We start from the raw sequence: 20,618 nt of genomic DNA on the forward strand, positions 1-20,618 counted from the left end.
AGGGTCGGTCTGGTTGGTAGGGTGTCGTGATCTGTGCTTGACCAGGGCCAGATCAGATAGCCTCCTCTAGCGTCTGTAGCTGGAGGAACTGGGAGCACAGGAATTAGGCTAGATAGCCTAGGGGGTGTCCCAGAGTGAATACGGGTAAAGGGGCCATTACCCCTTCCAGTGTAACCCTTGTTAAGTTGAATAAACAGTGCTGCCTCCACTCCACCGTCTCCGTGTCCCGTGAACCCACTACATAAGCAAGGACTGGTTTCGACTTTCACGATCTCAAAAGCAGTGCCACCAGGCTGTGCTGGTAGAACTGCCCAGATGGCTATTGGCAAGGACTGGTTTCGACTTTCACGGTCTCATCAGCAGTGCCACCAGGCTCTGTTGGTAGAACTGCTCAGATGGCTATTGGCAAGGACTGGTTTCGACTTTCACGGTCTCATCAGCAGTGCCACCAGGCTCTGCTAGTAGAACTGCCCAGATGGCTATTGGCAAGGGCGCTCTCTGGTAGACATGGGTCCTGGTTCGACACAAACCTCTGCGTTGAATCACTCAACGCTTTGCATTTAAGACCTTGGTCAGGGATTGAACTTGCATCCCTTTGGGACTCGGAGCAGCTTCTGCTCATTAATTATCCGTAGATTAGCCCCGTAATGAGGTTGTCATTAGTCCCCCTTCCCCCTCAAACCCCCCCCCCCCCCCCCCAGCACCCACGTGGCCTTCTCTCTCAATTACCGCGCAGATCAATTAGCGCTTGAACCTAGTGGGATCGCTAACGAGATCATGAGTGATGGTGATGGGTGAGTGATTGTGGTGATGATGGCTGAGGATGGGATTTATGGTGATGATGGTAATGATGGTAATGATGGTGAGGATGGTGATGATGTTGGTAATGATGATGCTGAGGATAGTGAAGATGGCGCAGATTAGGATTATGGTCATGATGATGAGGATAGTGATGATGATGGTGATGATGATGAGGATGATGTTGATGAGGATTATGATGATAATGATGATGGTGATGCCGGTGATAATGATGCTGGTGAGGATGATGCTGGTGATGATGACAGTGATGATGACAGTGATGATGGTGATGATTATGATGGGACCCTGACCCAGCGGTCGAACTTAGTGACACGAGCGGCAGACACGGCAGGAGAACGTCCATCGTGGAGACGGAACAATGGAATTCGGATCTCACCCCGGGGTGGCGACGTGGTTGCTTTGTGATGCATCGTATTCACCTGAAAGGGAACCGGTCCCAGAGGAGATCGCTGATGATGAGGATCCATGTCCGGATCTCTCGAGAATCCACGAGCTCTACACACTGTGATCGAGACTGCAGGTTAAAACCAAAAACTACTTTACAAATAAATAAACTATTTTTTGTTTGTATTAACGAGTTAATTAAGGTCCCCACCGAGCTATGCAGCTTTCTTTATGTAATTTTTTCAGAAGCGACCTGGCTATCACAAATGATAGCCCAACAAAGTGGCGTTATCATCGTCACCATCATCACGTTGACATTTATAGCCGCAGCCAAATACCCTCGAAACGCGTGATCTTGAAGGAAAAAGCGGAGGACTCGGACAAAAATCCACGCGACTACGGGAAGAAAGAGACACGCAAAATCCAAATATACAGCAGGCGTCAGGGTCGGGATCAAACCCACGACCTCCTGCATAGCAGGTGAGGAAGTTAACCCCTCGCCACCACGGTTCATGATAGTCGCCGTCACTGTTACTGGTCGTGAGCAGGAATCAAATTCGGATCGCCGGGGTTCTTGCAGTGCAGCGTACTAACCGCTGCGCCACCACTCCCGGAAAATATTAAGATTCCCCGTTTAGCCTCGAAAGACTGTAGGGGCAAGTGCTTAGTGTTTATAGCAATTCACAGCCCTGCCTGGGGAAAGCTGCTGGGGTAACGTCGATTGCATTTGGCTATCTGGGTAGGGAATGAATGAATGAACAACTAGATAAATGAATGAATGATTGAATAATAAATGGCAAATGTGTTTAGTGGACGAATTATTTACTGAATAAATGGCATGACTGATTAAATACAGACGGATTGAATGAAGGATTTAATTGACGATTGACAATAGATGAACGAATGCATGAATGAATCACTAAAATTATTCCGTATTAATGAGTGAAAATTAAATAAATCATCAACAACAGCAGGAGCCATGTTCAATCCACTGCTAGATGATGGACTGCCCACGCCATGTCTCGTTCATGTGGGGGTTGGGGGGGTTAGCGGGTGTTGTCCCCACTCACACTCACAAAGACCCCCGTGTGGCCTTACCAGACTATCAAGGCCGGAACGGCAAACGAGGGGTTGGGTGGCCCGCACCACGCCCGGCCGCCTTTGTCTCCCCAGTGGCATTGTTTACACACCACTGCACCAGGCACCCATTTGAGGCGGAGTCGACCTAGGGGAAGCCCAGAACCGGTTCAGATAATCGTCACCGGTGTTGGCCGGGTTCGTATCGCAGCGCGTTAACCACTGCGCCACCGCTCCCCATCAAGGCCACAACATCTTGGTTCTTTCGGTAAAGTCACGTAGAATGGAAACAAAGTAATACAAACAAAACATAATAAAATAAAATTCTCACGACGTTACGGCCACAACACAAGTAGCCTTCTTCAGGTGAAGGAACAGAACTGTCGGGACGACAGCGCTTCAATGAACGCTGCTAAGATTCGTAGCGTATTTTAAGCTAGGTGAGAGAAGTGAAGCGCCTTGACAAATGAGTTTACATATCAAACAGGAGAATTTAGCATTGAAATAGCTGAGGGATTAGCTTGTGACTGGTCACAGAAATAGCTATGTAAAAGTCAAAGTTTACATATCAACAGAGGCATTTAGTATATGGACGCTAAAGGGCTGCAACTACCCAACTATCATACAGTAAACCGATGTGAAAAAACTAAGTCTAAATTACATCAATATAATAAATGTACTCAATATATTCTTCAATAAGCTGAGCTTTTAACACAAAGCAACTGGGTATACACTACACTATATAATGAATACCATATAGTAAACCAATAAAAAACTAAAATAGAAACTACCTCAATGTTATCAATAAACTCTATATACTCTCCAATCAGCTGAGCCACCAACAATGTTGTATATCACAATGCCATATGGCGAAACAATGGGTGGCGGTTTCTTCCCCTCAACGCGAGCACCACGGACAGCGACGAGCCCCGTTCAGACGGTCGAGTCCATCCATGCTCGGTTGCTTTGTGTTAATAGCTCAGCTTATTGAAGAATATATTGAGTACATTTATTATATTGAGACTTAGTTTTTTTAAAGTTTTTTATTATGCTTTCTTTTTATTACTTTGTTTCCATTCTACGTGAATTTACCGAAAGAACCAAGAAGATGAATTCCTGCAGTCACGAAAGCTTTAAATCTAAAATGGCCACAACATCCAGGACATGCGTTGTTGTTGTTGTTGTCAGTTTGACACGTGCGAGGCCTTCGCGACCAATATTCTTCATAATAAAGGTTTTTGGGTTAGATAGCGTAAGTATAAATGTGTCGTGACCCTCCATATTGTAAATATTGTGGATTTACTCTCCGACACACCGGTGGGCCGAAGTAGTAACTATTCGGAGTTTTGTTTACGTGACAAATATCTAACTAATTGGCTGTGTCGGGTGGTGGAGGGTTACTACACATACTTACGTGATCTAACCCAAAAACCTTTATTATGAAGTTGTTGACATGGAGCGAGTTGGTGTTGACCGTGAGCGGGAATCGAACTCAGGTGGCCAGGTTCGTATTGCAGCAGCGCTAACCACTACGCCACCACTTCCCACACACCCACTCACTCTCGCACATACGCACACACACGCGCCACCCATTCACACACCCTCGCACACACACACACGCGCCACCCATTCACACACCTGTACATACAGGTGCGCCTCTTCACCTACCTGATCGGGCGGGAAGTGGCATTTGCGGACAGCGTGAAGTGGATGGCGTGCAGCAACAAAGGTGGGCCCCCCCTGCCCCCCCCCCCGTGCCTCCTCCGCCCCCTCCCTCCTCCTCCCTCCTCCCCCTGCCTCCTCCCCCTTCCCTCCTCCTCCCCCTCCTCCCATTCAGTTCTCAAAGCTTCACCAGGAGTCAAGCTCGCATCGTTTATGGTTTAAGCGCATTGCTCCAAAGGCGGCTTGGCGTGACTTCAAGTGATGAGGAGGGACGTTATTTAGGGTAGCTGGTGACTGGGAAGGTGACTGAGGAGTCCGGGATAGCCGAGATAGAGATCAGAGCAGATACAGCCAGATAGAGATCAGAGCAGAGACATCCAAATAGAGATCAGAGCAGAGACATCCAAATAGAGATCAGAGCAGAGACAATCAGATAGAGATCAGAGCAAAGACAGTCAGATGGAGATCAGAGCAGAGACAGACAGAGATCAGAGCAGAGACAGACAGATATAGATCAGAGCAGAGACAGCCGGATAGAGATCAGAACAGAGACAGTCTGATAGAGATCAGAGCAGAGACAGTTAGATAGAGATCAGAGCAGAGACATCCAAATAGAGATCAGAGCAGAGACATCCAAATAGAGATCAGAGCAGAGACAGTCTGATAGAGATCAGAGCAGAGACAGTTAGATAGAGATCAGAGCAGAGACATCCAAATAGAGATCAGAGCAGAGACATCCAAATAGAGATCAGAGCAGAGACAATCAGATAGAGATCAGAGCAAAGACAGTCAGATGGAGATCAGAGCAGAGATAGACAGATAGAGATCAGAGCAGAGACAGACAGATATAGATCAGAGCAGAGACAGCCGGATAGAGATCAGAACAGAGACAGTCTGATAGAGATCAGAGCAGAGACAGTTAGATAGAGATCAGAACAGAGACAGCCAGATAGAGATCAGAACAGAGACAGTCAGATAGAGATCAGAACAGAGACAGTTAGAGATCAGAGCAGAGACAGTCAGATAGAGATCAGAGCAAAGACAGTCAGATAGAGATCAGAGCAGAGACAGTCAGATATAGATCAGAGCAGAGACAGCCAGATAGAGATCAGAACAGAGACAGTCTGATAGAGATCAGAGCAGAGACAGTTAGATAGAGATCAGAGCAGAGACAGACAGATAGAGATCAGAGCAGAGACAGTCAGATAGAGATCAGAACAGAGACAGTCAGATAGAGATCAGAACAGAGACAGTTAGATAGAGATCAGAACAGAGACAGATAAAGATCAGAGCAAAGACAGTCAGATAGAGATCAGAGCAGAGACAGTCAGATAGAGATCAGAGCAGAGACAGACAGATAGAGATCAGAGCAGAGACAGTCAGATAGAGATCAGAACAGAGACAGTCAGATAGAGATCAGAACAGAGACAGTTAGATAGAGATCAGAACAGGGACAGATAAAGATCAGAGCAAAGACAGTCAGATAGAGATCAGAGCAGAGACAGTCAGATAGAGATCAGAGCAGAGACAGGCAGATAGAGATCAGAACAGAGACAGTCAGATAGAGATCAGAACAGAGACAGTCAGATAGAGATCAGAATAGAGACAGTCAGATAGAGATCAGAACAGAGACAGTCAGATAGAGATCAGAATAGAGACAGTTAGATAGAGATCAGAGCAGAGACAGTCTGATAGAGATCAGAATAGAGACAGTCAGATAGAGATCAGAATAGAGACAGTCAGATAGATATCAGAACAGAGACAGTCTGATAGAGATCAGAACAGAGACAGTCAGATAGAGATCAGAACAGAGACAGTCAGATAGAGATCAGAATAGAGACAGATAGAGATCAGAGCAGAGACAGTCTGATAGCGATCAGAATAGAGACAGTCAGATAGAGATCAGAATAGAGACAGTCAGATAGATATCAGAACAGAGACAGTCTGATAGAGATCAGAATAGAGACAGATAGATAGAGATCAGAATAGAGACAGATAGAGATCAGAGCAGAGACAGTCAGATGAAGATCAGAACAGAGACAGTCAGAGATCAGAACAGAGACATCCAGATAGAGATCAGATAGAGACAGTTAGATAGAGATCAGAACAGAGACAGATCGAGATCAGAACAGAGAGAGTCAGATAGAGATCAGAATAGAGACAGTCAGATAGAGATCAGAACAGAGACAGTCAGATAGAGATCAGAACAGAGACAGTTAGATAGAGATCAGAACAGGGACAGATAAAGATCAGAGCAAAGACAGTCAGATAGAGATCAGAGCAGAGACAGTCAGATAGAGATCAGAGCAGAGACAGGCAGATAGAGATCAGAACAGAGACAGTCAGATAGAGATCAGAACAGAGACAGTCAGATAGAGATCAGAATAGAGACAGTCAGATAGAGATCAGAACAGAGACAGTCAGATAGAGATCAGAATAGAGACAGTTAGATAGAGATCAGAGCAGAGACAGTCTGATAGAGATCAGAATAGAGACAGTCAGATAGAGATCAGAATAGAGACAGTCAGATAGATATCAGAACAGAGACAGTCTGATAGAGATCAGAACAGAGACAGTCAGATAGAGATCAGAACAGAGACAGTCAGATAGAGATCAGAATAGAGACAGTTAGATAGAGATCAGAGCAGAGACAGTCTGATAGCGATCAGAATAGAGACAGTCAGATAGAGATCAGAATAGAGACAGTCAGATAGATATCAGAACAGAGACAGTCTGATAGAGATCAGAATAGAGACAGATAGATAGAGATCAGAATAGAGACAGATAGAGATCAGAGCAGAGACAGTCAGATGAAGATCAGAACAGAGACAGTCAGAGATCAGAACAGAGACATCCAGATAGAGATCAGATAGAGACAGTTAGATAGAGATCAGAACAGAGACAGATCGAGATCAGAACAGAGAGAGTCAGATAGAGATCAGAATAGAGACAGTCAGATAGAGATCAGAACAGAGACAGTCAGATAGAGATCAGAATAGAGACAGTTAGATAGAGATCAGAGCAGAGACAGTCAGATAGAGATCAGAATAGAGACAGTCAGATAGATATCAGAACAGAGACAGTCTGATAGAGATCAGAACAGAGACAGTCAGATAGAGATCAGAACAGAGACAGTCAGATAGAGATCAGAATAGAGACAGTTAGATAGAGATCAGAGCAGAGACAGTCTGATAGCGATCAGAATAGAGACAGTCAGATAGAGATCAGAATAGAGACAGTCAGATAGATATCAGAACAGAGACAGTCTGATAGAGATCAGAATAGAGACAGATAGATAGAGATCAGAATAGAGACAGATAGAGATCAGAGCAGAGACAGTCAGATGAAGGTCAGAACAGAGACAGTCAGAGATCAGAACAGAGACATCCAGATAGAGATCAGATAGAGACAGTTAGATAGAGATCAGAACAGAGACAGATCGAGATCAGAACAGAGAGAGTCAGATAGAGATCAGAATAGAGACAGACAGATAGAGATCAGAACAGAGATAGCCAGAGAGAAATCACTACTGCTCCCCAGACACTCATCCACAGATCCCCCATATATCCTTAGCAGACTGTTGGGGTAAGTGCTGTTAGCATACATTCATGAACACCAGCACAGCACATGATGGGGTGGGTGGCCAATACCATGCCTGGCTTGCCTTTGTCTCCCTAGTTGCGATGTTTACACACCACACCAGGTACTCATTTGAGGCTCAGTCGACCTAGGGGAGGCCCAGCACCGGGTTCAGATAATCGTCACTGGTTCTAGATTTGAAGCTTTCGTGACTGCAAGGATCCATACTCTTTTGTTCTATTCGGTAAAGTCACATAGGTAAAAAATAAAACAACAAAAATCACGACGTTTCGGCCACAACACAAGTGGCCTTCATCAGGTGAAGGGACCGTGCTGTCACGAAGACAGCGTAGGAATTCAGAAAGTCAAGCCAGGTCGCGTCCTTTAAGCTGTGTGGGAGGAAACCAAACGCTTTGACAAAGGAATTAGCATAAAGTGCTGATAGAGCACCTAACACGGGGGGGAGGGGAGTTTACAAACGTTGTTTTGAAGGGAAATAAGCTGCTGTGAAAGTTTGGTATATCACTACTTGGATAAATATACTGTACCATTGAAAATTAGTTTAATGTTTGGTATGATTTAGAACATCTTTGCAATGATTGCTTAATTTGAAACCATCTTCTCGGTTGAAATTGTGTCTGTGTTTGTAAATCTGAATTGCCTCGTGGACAAATCTCTGATGATAACCTATAGGTTTGCAAAGGACCTTGGTATCGGAGAACACTATATCGTGATAACCCACAGCGTTGTAACAGTGGTCAGCCACGGCAGAAGAATTCGTTCTGCCGTGTTTCAAATCTGATTTGTGCTCGCGAATTCGGTCAGAGACATGTCGCTTCATCTCCCCGATATAGCAATCACCACAAGTGCAGCTCAATTTGTAAACCCCGGGGTATTGTAAGTCAGGAATGACATCCTTCACGGATGGGATCAGGTCACGGATTTTGTGTACTGTATTGAACCGGACCAGGATCTTGTGTTTGTTTAGAATTTTGGAGATCTTTTTAGTAACGCCTGCTATATATGGTAGTGTGATGGTTTTGACCAGAGTATCAAGTGGTTGTTTCTGTATGGAGGGAGAAACAGCTTGGCGGATGGTACGGTCAGAGTATCCGTTTCTCTTGAGGGCCAGGTGTACATGTTTTAATTCACTTGTCAGGTGGTGTTGGTCTGAAATGCAATGAGCCCTGTGGTATAACGTTTTGATGAGATAATTCTTTTGAGCTGGGTGGTGGTGGGAATCACGCTTCAAGTAGGAATCTGTGTGGGTGGGTTTCCTGTAGACAGAATGCCCCAATGAGCCATCAGGTCTCCTCTCAAACAGAACGTCCAAGAATGGTAGCTTGCCATCTTTCTCCACTTCCATGGTGAATTTGATGGCGGGATGTCTGGAATTGATGTGGTGTAGGAAAAGGTTCAAAGCTGGGAGGCCATGTGGCCAAATGACGAAAGTGTCATCCACATATCTCTTCCACAGGGAAGGTCTGAGGGTGGAAGTCTGGATGGCGTCTGATTCAAATTTCTCCATGAAAACATTGGCTATCACTGGTGATAAGGGAGAACCCATGGGGGTACCCTCATTTTGTTTGTAGAAGGTGCCATTCCAAGTAAAGTATGTATTGGTGAAGCAGTGTCTAACCAGTGCAGGTGTATCGGGGTCTAGTCCATGTACCAAATTTTCAATTATTTCAATGGTATCAGGTACCGGGACCTTGGTGAACAGGGAGACCACATCGAAGCTGACAAGGATATCGTCAGGGGACAGTACAAAGTCTTTGACCATAGAGACCAATTGGGCTGAGTACTTAACTCAGCCCAACACCTGGACCTCTTGACCTCTCGATACCTGGACCTCTTGACCTCTCGATACTTGAACCTCTTCACATCTGGACCATCTCGACGCCTTTGACCTCTCGACCTCTGTGTGGTGCACACGCAGGCTACTACTCGCGCATCTCGACGTTGGCCAACGTGCCCGAAAACGTGATGCACTACCTGCCGGTCCTGAGCCGTCCCATGGCCATCAGCCGCGGCCACACGGTCATCTGGACCGAGGCCTACACTGACTACACGGTGAGCCCGGCACGGCACGGTACGTTTCTTTTTTTTCCCCACTGGGACGAACTAAGCCATGCTGGAGCCGTGCTGGAGCCAGGTGGACTGGCTTAGAGGATTCACAAAGGGGGTCGCCGTGGTGGCTATGAGATGTTAACTACCTCGCCTGGTATACAGGAGGTCGTGGGTTCAATCCTGACCCTGATGCCTGTTGTGTATTTGGAATTTGCATGTCTCTCTGTCTCTTTCACCGTGGTCACCTGGATTTTTTCTCCGGGTCCTCCGAGTTTTCCCTCCACATTTAGAATCAACGTCACACGTTTAGATAATTTAGATTATTTGGCTGCTCTAAATGTCCACGTGACGACCATAAACCGCCACTCCGTTGAGCTGTCATTTGCGATGGCCATGTTGCTTCTGTGAAAAGAGCTACACATCTCAGTGGGGCTCTTATCTGCTAATATAAAACTGGCTCAATAATTTAAAAAAATTCACAGTTGCCACAGTGATGTCACTCGCGTGTCGTAGCTGTGAAGTATGCGTGTCTGTTCCACTGTCTGTGTGTGTGTGTCCCTGTGTCTGTCTGTATATGCCAACACCAGTGGCGATTTTCAGAACCGGTCCTGGTTATCCCCTAGGTTGACTCAGCCTAAAATGTGTACCTGGTGCGGTGTGCAAACATCGACACTAGAGAGACAAAGACGGCCGAGCGTGGTGCTTGCCACCCACTCCGATGTGTGTCGTGCGAGCTTTAATAGGTGCTCGCTAACAGCACTTTCCCCAACAGTCTGTTAAGGCTATACGGGGGATCTTTATCTGTTTATCTATGTATGTGTCACTGCGTATCTGTACGTGTCTGTGTGTGTCCATGTGTGTCTGTGTGTATGTGTCTGTATGTCTCTAGAGGGGAGCGGGAGAGTAGCGGTTAGCGCGCTGCACTACAAACTGGTCGTAAACATTGCCACTGGGGAGACAAAGGCGGCCGGGCGTGGTGCTGGTCACCCACCCCCTATTGTGCCGTACCGGCCTTCATAGGCGCTACTCGTTAACAGCACTTTCCCCAACAGTCTGTTAAGGCTATGCGGGGGACCTTTGTCTTTGTGTGTCTGGGTTGCAGCTGCCACAAGCACAGAAGGTAAGAGCACTTTCACACGGAGCCCTAAATCACATCTACACTCCCATCATCATTACCACCATTATCACCATCACCTCATCACGACGAATGCCACGGTGGTGAGATGTTAACTTCCTCGCCTGGTATACAGGAGAACGTGGGTTCCATCGCGACCTTGCCGCCTGTTGTACATTTGGAGTTTGCGCGTGTCCGGGTCCTGCTCCGGTTTCCCCCCTCCACGTTTAGAATCAACGTCACCATGCGTTGAGAGTGTTTGGCTGCTGCTTTACACTTCCACGTGACGACGAAGATGATAAGACGGCGATGATAAGCCGCCACTTCGTTGAGCTTTCATTTGCGATAGCCAGGTCGCTTCAGAAGGGCTTTGCACCTGGGCTCAAATATGTTGACCCAGGTTTAGTAGTTAAGTAGTTAAGTTTGAGTGGCAGAGGTCACGTAGGGATCACAGAAAAGCTCTATGGGAGGAACGGTACGGAGTGAAGGGGCGAGGGGAGGGAAGAGGAAGGGAATGGGCGCTGGAGAAGAGGCGGTGACGCTTTGAGAGAGGAACGGAAGGAGGTGCAGAAGGTGGAGTGATCGACGTGCATAGAGTAGTGGTATTATCACAGAGTCCTCCTGCATGTAATACGACCAACGGTTGCCACGAATTAGCATCATTAATTAGCTTCGTTAACACCATTAATTATCGTCGTTAACACCATTAATTAGCGTCGTTAACATCATTAATTAAATGACTCCTCGAACTTGAAACGGATTCGTGTGGAAATCTGCACGAATGGAGATCGGCTGCGTGGGCAGGGCATTAATGACGACTAAATGAAGGGATTATTTAAGGATGAGTGGGTAATTTATGTTATGGATGAGTGGATGAATGATTTGAAGGAATGAATGTCAAGCTGAATGAATTTCTGACCAAATGGATTGCAGACTGATTGATGGGACGAATGACGAATTAAATTAATTGACCATGTGCAATGGATTAACTCATGAATGTCTGAATGAATCACAGAGGAATGTTTTCGAATGCATAAAATTAAATGACTTCATCAATTACTGAAAATGAATTAAAAACAGACTGAATTAAATTATAATCATCAGCCATGGTCAATCCACTGCTGGATGAAAGCATCTTCAGCATCTGTATAACCGAATGAATCACTGGCTTACAAGCTGAGTGCACGGAGTACTTGCTGATTGAAATGCCTGGCCAAATGAATGGATGACTAAGTGAATTAATTGAAAACTACTGACAACCCGCGTGGCCAAAAGAACGACTGAACAAGTGAATGAATTACAGATGTATCATGGGACCTCCTTTGCCAGTACCAAAATATGAGAATAGGTTTTCCCCTTTATCTGGCAACAAAACAGGTGATGAGATATTATAACCACAAGTATTGTGGTGAATGCAGACATGATTCCTTGTAAAAGGTTTCAGTTTGGTGTATTAACATCTTAACACCTGTTTTGTTGCCAGAAAAAAAGGAGAAAACCTATTCTCCAATTACAGATGAATTGGCTGAATTAATGAATTGCCGCATTTTAACGACTGACGCTTGCTGACAATACCTGGCCAACAATATTAAAGAACTGTATGGACGAGTGAATGAACACGCAACTGAATGAATGCGTGAGTTTAATTAATTGCTGACAAAATATTGGCCAAATGAACGAGTGAAGGAATGAATGAGTGAATGAGTGAACGGCTCTCGCCCCCCCGGCCACCAGCTGCTCACGCTGGCGTCTCAGGATCACTTCCTCAAGACGTCCGTTGCCATGCCGGTCTTCAGCGGCAAGTCCGACATGGTGAGAGAACCACAACCACCACCATCACCACAACCACCGCAGCCACCACAGCCACCACAGCCACCACGATCACCACCACCACCACCATGATCACCACCATCACAACCACCATCATAACGACCATAACCACCACAACCACCACCACAACCACCACTACCGCCACAACCACCACAACCACCACAACCACGACCACCGCCACTACCACCACCAGTGGTGTGCAGCTCTATGTCCTAGTCACCTGGTGTGCTGCTCTGCGCACTAGTCATGCAGTGTGCTGCTCTGTAGAAGTCACGCGTTGTGTTGTTCTGTGTACTAGTCACGTGGTATGCTGCTCTGTGTACTAGTCACGCGGTGTGGTACTCTGTGTACTAGTCACACGGTGTGCTGCTCTGCGTACTAGTCACGCGGTGTGCTACTCTGTGTACTAGTCACACGGTGTGCTGCTCTGCGTACTAGTCACGTGGTGTGCTGCTCTGTGTACTAGTAACGCAGTGTGCTGCTCTGTAGAAGTCACGTGGTGTGCTGCGGTGTACTAGTCACGCGATGTGCTGCTCTGTGTACTAGTCACGTGGTGTGCTGCTCTCTGTACTAGTAACGCAGTGTGCTGCTCTGTAGAAGTCACGTGGTGTGCTGCTCTGTGTACTAGTCACCTGGTGTGCTGCTGTGTACTAGTAACGCAGTGTGCTGCTCTGTAGAAGTCACGTGGTGTGTTGCTGTGTACTAGTCACGCGGTGTGCTGCTCTGTGTACTCGTCACGTGGTGTGCTGCTCTGTGTACTAGTCACGCGGTGTGCTGCTCTGTGTACTAGTAATGTGGTGTGTTTGCTCTGTGTACTAGTTACGCGGTGTGCTGCTCTGTGTACTAGTCATGCAGTGTGCTGCTCTGTAGAAGTCACGTGGTGTGCTGCTCTGTAGAAGTCACGTGGTGTGCTGCTCTGTGTACTAGTCACACGGTGTGTTGCTCTGTGTACTAGTCACGCGGTGTGTTGCTCTGTGTACTAGTAATGTGGTGTGTTACTCTGTGTACTAGTCACGCGGTGTGCTGTTCTGTGTACTAGTCACGTGGTGTGTTGCTCTGTGTACTCGTCACGTGGTGTGTTGCTCTGTGTACTAGTCACGTGGTGTTCTGCTCTGTGTACTAGTAATGTGGTGTGTTGCTCTGTGTACTAGTAATGTGGTGTGCTGCTCTGTGTACTAGTCACGCGGTGTGTTGCTCTGTGTACTAGTAATGTGGTGTGTTGCTCTGTGTACTAGTAATGTGGTGTGTTGCTCTGTGTACTAGTAATGTGGTGTGCTACTCTGTGTACTAGTCACGTGGTGTGCTGCTCTGTGTACTAGTCACGTGGTGTGCTGCTCTGTGTACTAGTCACGTGGTGTGTTGCTCTGTGTACTAGTAATGTGGTGTGTTGCTCTGTGTACTAGTCACGTGGTGTGCTGCTCTGTGTACTAGTCACGTGGTGTGCTGCTCTGTGTACTAGTCACGCGGTGGGCTGCTGTGTGTACTAGTCACGCGGTGTGTTGCTCTGTGTACTAGTAATGTGGTGTGCTGCTCTGTGTACTAGTAATGTGGTGTACTACTCTGTGTACTAGTCACGCGGTGTGTTGCTCTGTGTACTAGTAACGCGGTGTGCTGCTCTGTAGAAGTCACGTGGTGTGCTGCTCGGCGTGGTGGGACTCGACGTGCCGCTGAAGGACATTCTGCGTGTGGTCCCTCGCTACAAGGTACCAGCAGCCTCCTTCCTGCTGATGATGCTGATAATGCTTTTGCTGATTATTCTGATGATTCTGTTTATGATTATGTTGTTTTTGATGATTCTGCTCCTGTTGATGATCAATAAATTTCTGGTGTTAATTTTGCTGCTGACGACGATGATGTTGATCTTGCTGATATCGATAATTGGTGCTGATGATGATGTTGCTGCTGATGATGTTGCTGCTGATGATGCTGCTGATTATGCTGATGGTGTTGCTGCTGCTGATACTGCTACTGCTGCTGATGATGCTGCTGTTGCTGATACTGCTGCTGATACTGCTACTGCTGCTGATGATGCTGCTGCTGATGCTGCTGCTACTGCTGCTGATGATGCTGCTGCTGCTGGTGTTGCTGCTGCTGATGCTGCTGCTGGTGTTGCTGCTGATTATGCTGCTGGTGTTGCTGCTGCTGATACTGCTGCTGATGATGATGCTGCTGATGATGCTGCTACTGATGCTGCTGCTGCTTCCATTGCAGCTGGGGGAGCATGGCTACGCATTTGCCATCACCAACAACGGCTACATCTTGAGCCACCCCGACCAGAGACCACTGGTGAGTGCCATCTCTTATTATTATTTTCACCATAATTTTTTTTTTTATGTTTTAACAAGTTAAGGCCCCACTGAGCTACGCAGCTCTCTTTTTCAGAAGCAACTTGGCTATCACAAATGATAGCTCAACGAAGTGGCTCACCACCAGGATCATCATCGCGTGGATTTTTTCTCCGGTTCCTCCGGAGAAAAAAATCCAACGTCACGCATTTAGGAGTATTCGGCGACTGCTATACCTTTACACGCAACAGCGACGACGACGATGATGATAAGCCGCCAACTTCGTGTGCCATTATTTAAGATTGCCAGGGTCGCTTCTGAAAAAAAAGAGTAACGTAGCTCACAAGTGAGCCCTAATACAGTAGTTGAGTTACAGTCGCCATCTCCTGGCCACCAACCTACAACGCCTGGCAAGACCCCTTGGTTGGCCAGCGGCCATCACACACTGGGGCGCTGAGCAGGCTGTCCACTGCCCTGCTGAGGCCCACACTCTGCCCCCCCCCCCCTCGTCCGTGTGAGAGCAGTACAGAGAGGGAGGGAAATTCAAGGCCAAGCCGCATAGCGTCGACCTGCTGGAGGTGGAGTGGGGCGAGCAGGATGACGTGGTGAGTCTCGCACGGGTGGAGGCCAGCAGGCTCGCACGGGGGCAGCCCCCCCATAGGGTCACTCAGAGGGCCATAGACTCACACAGAGACCCATAGGATCAATCAGAGATCCATAGATTCATATAGAGGTCCATAGGATCCCTAAGATGTCCATAGACTCACACAGAGACCCATAGGATCACTCCAAGGTCCATACGTTCACACGGAGACCCATATGATCACTCAAAGGTCCATACATTCACACAGAGACCCATAGGATCACTCAGAGGTCTACATATTCATACAGATACCCATAGGATCACTCAGAGGTTCATAGATTCACACAGAGACCCATAGGATCAATCAGAGATCCCTAGATTCATACAGACAGCCATAGGATCACTAAGGGTCCATAGACTCACACAGAGACCCATAGGATCACTCAGAGGTCCATAGATTCCCGCAGAGACCCATAGGCTCACTCAGAGATCCATAGACTCAGAGACCCATAGACTCACACAGATGCCCATATGATCACTCAGATGCCCATATGATCACTCAGATGTCCATACATTCACACGGAGACCCATGGATCACTCAGAGATCCATAGACTCAGAGACCCATAGACTCACTCAGTTCCATATACTCACACAGAGACCCATAGGCTCACTCAGAGACCAATAGACTCAGAGACCCATAGATTCACTCAGTTCCATAGAATCACACAGAGACCCATAGCATCACTCAGAGGGCCATAGATACACACAGAGACCCATATGATCACTCAGAGGTCCATAGGTTCACTCAGAAACCCATAGGATCACTCAGAGGTCCATAGATTCACACAGAAACCCATAGGATCAATCAGTGATCCATAGATTCATACATAGGTCTATAGGATCACTCAGAGGTCCATAGATTCATACAGAGGTCCATAGATTCATACAGAGGTCCATAGGATCACTCAGAGCTCCATATAATCACATAGACCCAAAGTATCACTCAGAGATATATAGACTCAGAGACCCAAGGGATCACTCAGAGGGCCATAGATTCACACAGAGACCCATAGGATCATTCAGAGTTCCATAGATTCACACAAAGACCCATATGATCACTCAGAGGTCCATAGATTCACACAGAGGCCCATATGATCACTCAGAGACCCATAGACTCAGAGACCCATAGACTCACTCAGTTCCATAGACTCACACAGAGACCCATCGACTCACAACGAACCCCCCTCGTAGGCGTCGCTCCGTGCTCGCCTGCAGAGGTTCTGCTCACTAACGGCACTTGCCCCCCACAGCCTGCGCGGGCCGCACGGGCAAGCTTTGTCTCTACACACACGCGTCTCCCTGTTGCCACAGTTGCGGGCGGCGATGGTGAACAGACAGACAGGTTCCTACTCCTCGAACATACGGATGAATGTCCCGATCTCAGAGGTGAGCTCCTCTCCTGTCCGGAGCCAACTCCCTCCACGGAACACTCAGCAATCAGCCACAATCATCACGACAGCGACAACAACGACAACAATGGCCAGCATCTTCCGTTCCTCACTTAGAACAACCCCCATAGCTCCTGTCCAAGCCTAGCAGCATCATTATCCTGCTACCCCCTAACCCTCGCCCCCCTTCTATGACCAGCCCTACCACAAACCCTACCACTACTCCCTGCCCCTATCACAACCCCTATCACTATCACTAACCCAACCCCTATCACCACCCCTGCCCCTATCACCACCCCTATCACTATCCCGATCACTACCCCTGTCACTACCCCAACCCCTATCATTACCCCTACCGCTATCACCACCCCTATCACCATCCCTACCCTATCACCATCCCTACCCCTATCACCACTCCTACCACCACCCCTATCACCACCCCTATCACTACCCCTATCACTACCCCTATCACTACCCCTATCACTACCCCTATTACTACCCCTTTCCCAACCCCTCTTTAACCTCCTGTCGCCATAACTACACCATCACCATTTACTACGATAATGAGCCAAGAATGTCTGTGTGTCCTGCGCGTGACGTCACTCCACGTCGGCCAGCCCGCCTCATTAATACTCATGAACAGGTGACGTCCTCCACATGGACCCCCCCCCCCCTCATTAATAATGAGTGGGTGATGTCACTCCACATGTAGCACCCCCCCCCCCCTCATTAATAATCATGAACAACAGGTGATGTCACTTCATATCGAACAGCCCCCCACATTAATAATCATGAAGAGGTGACGTCTTCCAAATGGACACCCCCCCCCCCATTAATATGGATTAGCGGGTGACGTCACTCCACATGGGGGGGCAGAACCATCACGTTGAGACATAGAAGTAAAAAGGACGTCATGATGAACAAGGGATTATAACCTTTAACTGAAATAAGTCTGTGTCACCGCGGCATTACAAACTGCACACGACTGGATGCAATTAATATCATGTCGCGGTCTGCTTTTCGCTTGCAAGTTTCAGATTTACTGCAATACAACCGTCCTTGGACAGGCAAAAGGCGAGCTTTTAATAACAACTCCCACTATTTGTCATCTCAACTACCATCATCTCTTGTACAATTTTATAACAGTTGCTCTAAAGCACCTTCGAAAAAATAAGGCACTATATACAGTATATATATTTACTGGGAATTATGAAAAACAGTCTGCCTCAGCAGCAGACCATGCTTGATGATGGACGCTTGTGTTGCGCCCGAAACGTCGTGATTTATTTTATTTTATACCCACGTGACTTTACCGAAATAACCAAAGAGTATGGATTCCTACAGTCATGAAAGCTTCAAATCAAGAATGGGAATGATTAGTTTAAGTTCTGGGTTACGTTGGCAAACAAGACTTGAAACTGATACAAGGTTGACCGATCAGCTGCCTTTCCCATACGAATGAAGTACAACACGGGAGATGCGTTCCAGCACTCCAGTACTCTACACGTGCAGTCTTAACCAATCAGGGATACTAATAATACAGGAACGCCTCTACGTACGAACGAGTTAGGTTCCAGGGGTCCCTTCGTACGTCGATTTGTTGGTAAGTTCAAACTTTACTCCTGTTGATTACAAATATGTTGTACGGCGTGTACACTAAACACACGGAATGGCGTTAAAAGTGGTATAATCTCCTATACATGTAGATGCCACTGGTTTTTCATGTTCTGCAGATGTAGATGCCACTGGTTCTTCACGTTCTGAAAATGTAGATGCCACTGGTTCTTCACGTTCTGCAGATGTAGATGCCACTGTTTATTCACGTGCTGCAGATGTAGATGCCACTGGTTCTTAATGTTCTGCAGATGTAGATGCCACTGGTTCTTAATGTTCTGCAGATGTAGATGCCACTGGTTCTTCACGTTCTGCAGATGTAGATGCCACTGGTTCTTCACGTTCTGCAGATGGAGATGCAACTGGTTCTTCATGTTTTGTAGATGTAGATGCCACTGGTTCTTCACGATCTCTAGATGCCACTGGTTCTTCATGTTCTGCAGATGGAGATGCCACTGGTTCTTTGCTTTCACCAGATGTAGATGCCACTGGTTCTTAATGTTCTGCAGATGTAGATGCCACTGGTTCTTCATATTCTGCAGATGTAGATGCCACTGGTTCTTCACGTTCTGCAGATGTAGATGCCACTGGCTCTTCATGTTCTGCAGATGTAGATGCCACCACCGCCATCTATTGTACGGTGCTTGAACTTATGACTCTCGGTCCGAACAGGCAACTCGACATAGAGACAGTTTTGTTTGTATCTCTGAAAGTTCGTAAGTCGATTGTTCGTAAGTAGAGGAGTCCCCATGCTAAATAATAGAGGAAAGTAAGTACAATATAAAATTTCAAAATTTTCTTGCTGTGGTTTTCACACCTGATGATGATTGCTTGTGTTGCAATCGAAACGTGAGAATTTTTTTTTTATTACTTTTTTATTACTTTTTTATTACTTTTTTATTTCCCTTCTACGTGACTTTACCGAAAGAACCAAGAATATGAATCCCTGCAGTCACGAAAGCTTTAAATCGAAATATATATTTACACACAAATGCAAATTCTGTTTGACATAAAACAATGAAATAAAATACGTAATAGACAGTTCCATAGGTGCATAAATATTAACATTGGTTAGTCATATTCTTAGTTTTTTCGGTAAAGTCACGTTGAAGAGAAACAACAAAATAACAAAATATATATAAAACAATAAAAATTCTCACGACGTTTCGACCATAACTCAAACGGTCATCATCAGGTGTGTCGGTTTGCATACATTTATTTTGAAAACGGCTTATTTATTTATATAAAAATAACGTTTGCGTCACGCGCAACGATTGGCTGTTTGCCAGGACTAGTCCATCTATTTTTTGAAAAGAGGAGGGGGGAGACGAAATTTGTTTTTATGTATGCTGTCTGAAAGCCACTGTAAGCGTGAACAATCAATCAAGAACTGAAATGATTTATCAAATCTTTCCAATGATTGCTAAGATAGAATCCATCTTCTCGGTTGAAATTGTCTCTGTGTTTGTATATGTGGATAGCCTCATGAACGAATCTCTCATGGAAGCCAGATGGCTTACAAAGAACCTCCGTCTTGGAAAAGTCAATGGCATGTGAGCCTACTGAATTAGAACAATGATCTGCTACGGCCGAGGTGTTGGTCCTACCGTGTTTAAGGTCTGCTTTATGTTCACGAATGCGGTCCGAGATATGGCGTTTGGTTTCTCCAATGTAACTACTACCACAGAGGCAACTTAGTTTGTAGACACCAGGGTATTGTATGTCCGGAATCACATCTTTTACAGACGGAACCAGATCACGGATTTTATGTAATGTGTTGAAACGGACCTGGATCTTGTGTTTATTCAAGATTTTGGAGATCTTTTTTGTGATCCCAGCAATGTAGGGTAAAGTGATGGTTTTGAAAGGCTCCTCAAGAGGGTTCTTCTTCATGGTTTGAGTGATAGCTTTGCGGATTGTATAGTCGGAGTAACCATTAGCCCTAAGAGCTTGGTGTACGTGCTTGAGTTCACTGCTTATGTGTTCCTGGTCGGATATGCATTGGGCTCTATGATACAGAGTCTTGATGAGAGAATTCTTCTGTGATGGATGGTGGTGGGAATCCGGTTTCAGATAAGCATCCGTATGGGTAGCTTTCCTGTAGACAGAGTGGCTCATTGAACCATCAGGTCTCTTTTTAATTAGGACATCC

The 20,618-nt window shown here is 46.4% G+C and overlaps 1 protein-coding gene across 1 annotated transcript in view; it reads left to right on the forward strand.

The window, feature by feature from the left end:
• Window positions 1-20,618, forward strand: part of LOC116952813 (voltage-dependent calcium channel subunit alpha-2/delta-3-like) — a 196,095-nt gene that overhangs the window by 112,539 nt on the left and 62,938 nt on the right. Inside the window, exons 12-19 of the mRNA XM_076074414.1 lie at window positions 3,931-4,009; window positions 9,461-9,594; window positions 10,694-10,711; window positions 12,440-12,517; window positions 14,158-14,238; window positions 14,747-14,821; window positions 15,345-15,425; window positions 16,776-16,850. Coding sequence (XP_075930529.1) covers window positions 3,931-4,009; window positions 9,461-9,594; window positions 10,694-10,711; window positions 12,440-12,517; window positions 14,158-14,238; window positions 14,747-14,821; window positions 15,345-15,425; window positions 16,776-16,850 — 621 coding nt within the window. The remainder of the gene's footprint in view (window positions 1-3,930; window positions 4,010-9,460; window positions 9,595-10,693; window positions 10,712-12,439; window positions 12,518-14,157; window positions 14,239-14,746; window positions 14,822-15,344; window positions 15,426-16,775; window positions 16,851-20,618) is intronic.

Source organism: Petromyzon marinus, chromosome 48 (assembly GCF_048934315.1).
Source record: "Petromyzon marinus isolate PM22_M1 ecotype Great Lakes invasive population chromosome 48, UKy_Petmar_22M1.pri1.0, whole genome shotgun sequence".
Taxonomy (NCBI): Eukaryota; Metazoa; Chordata; class Hyperoartia; order Petromyzontiformes; family Petromyzontidae; genus Petromyzon; species Petromyzon marinus.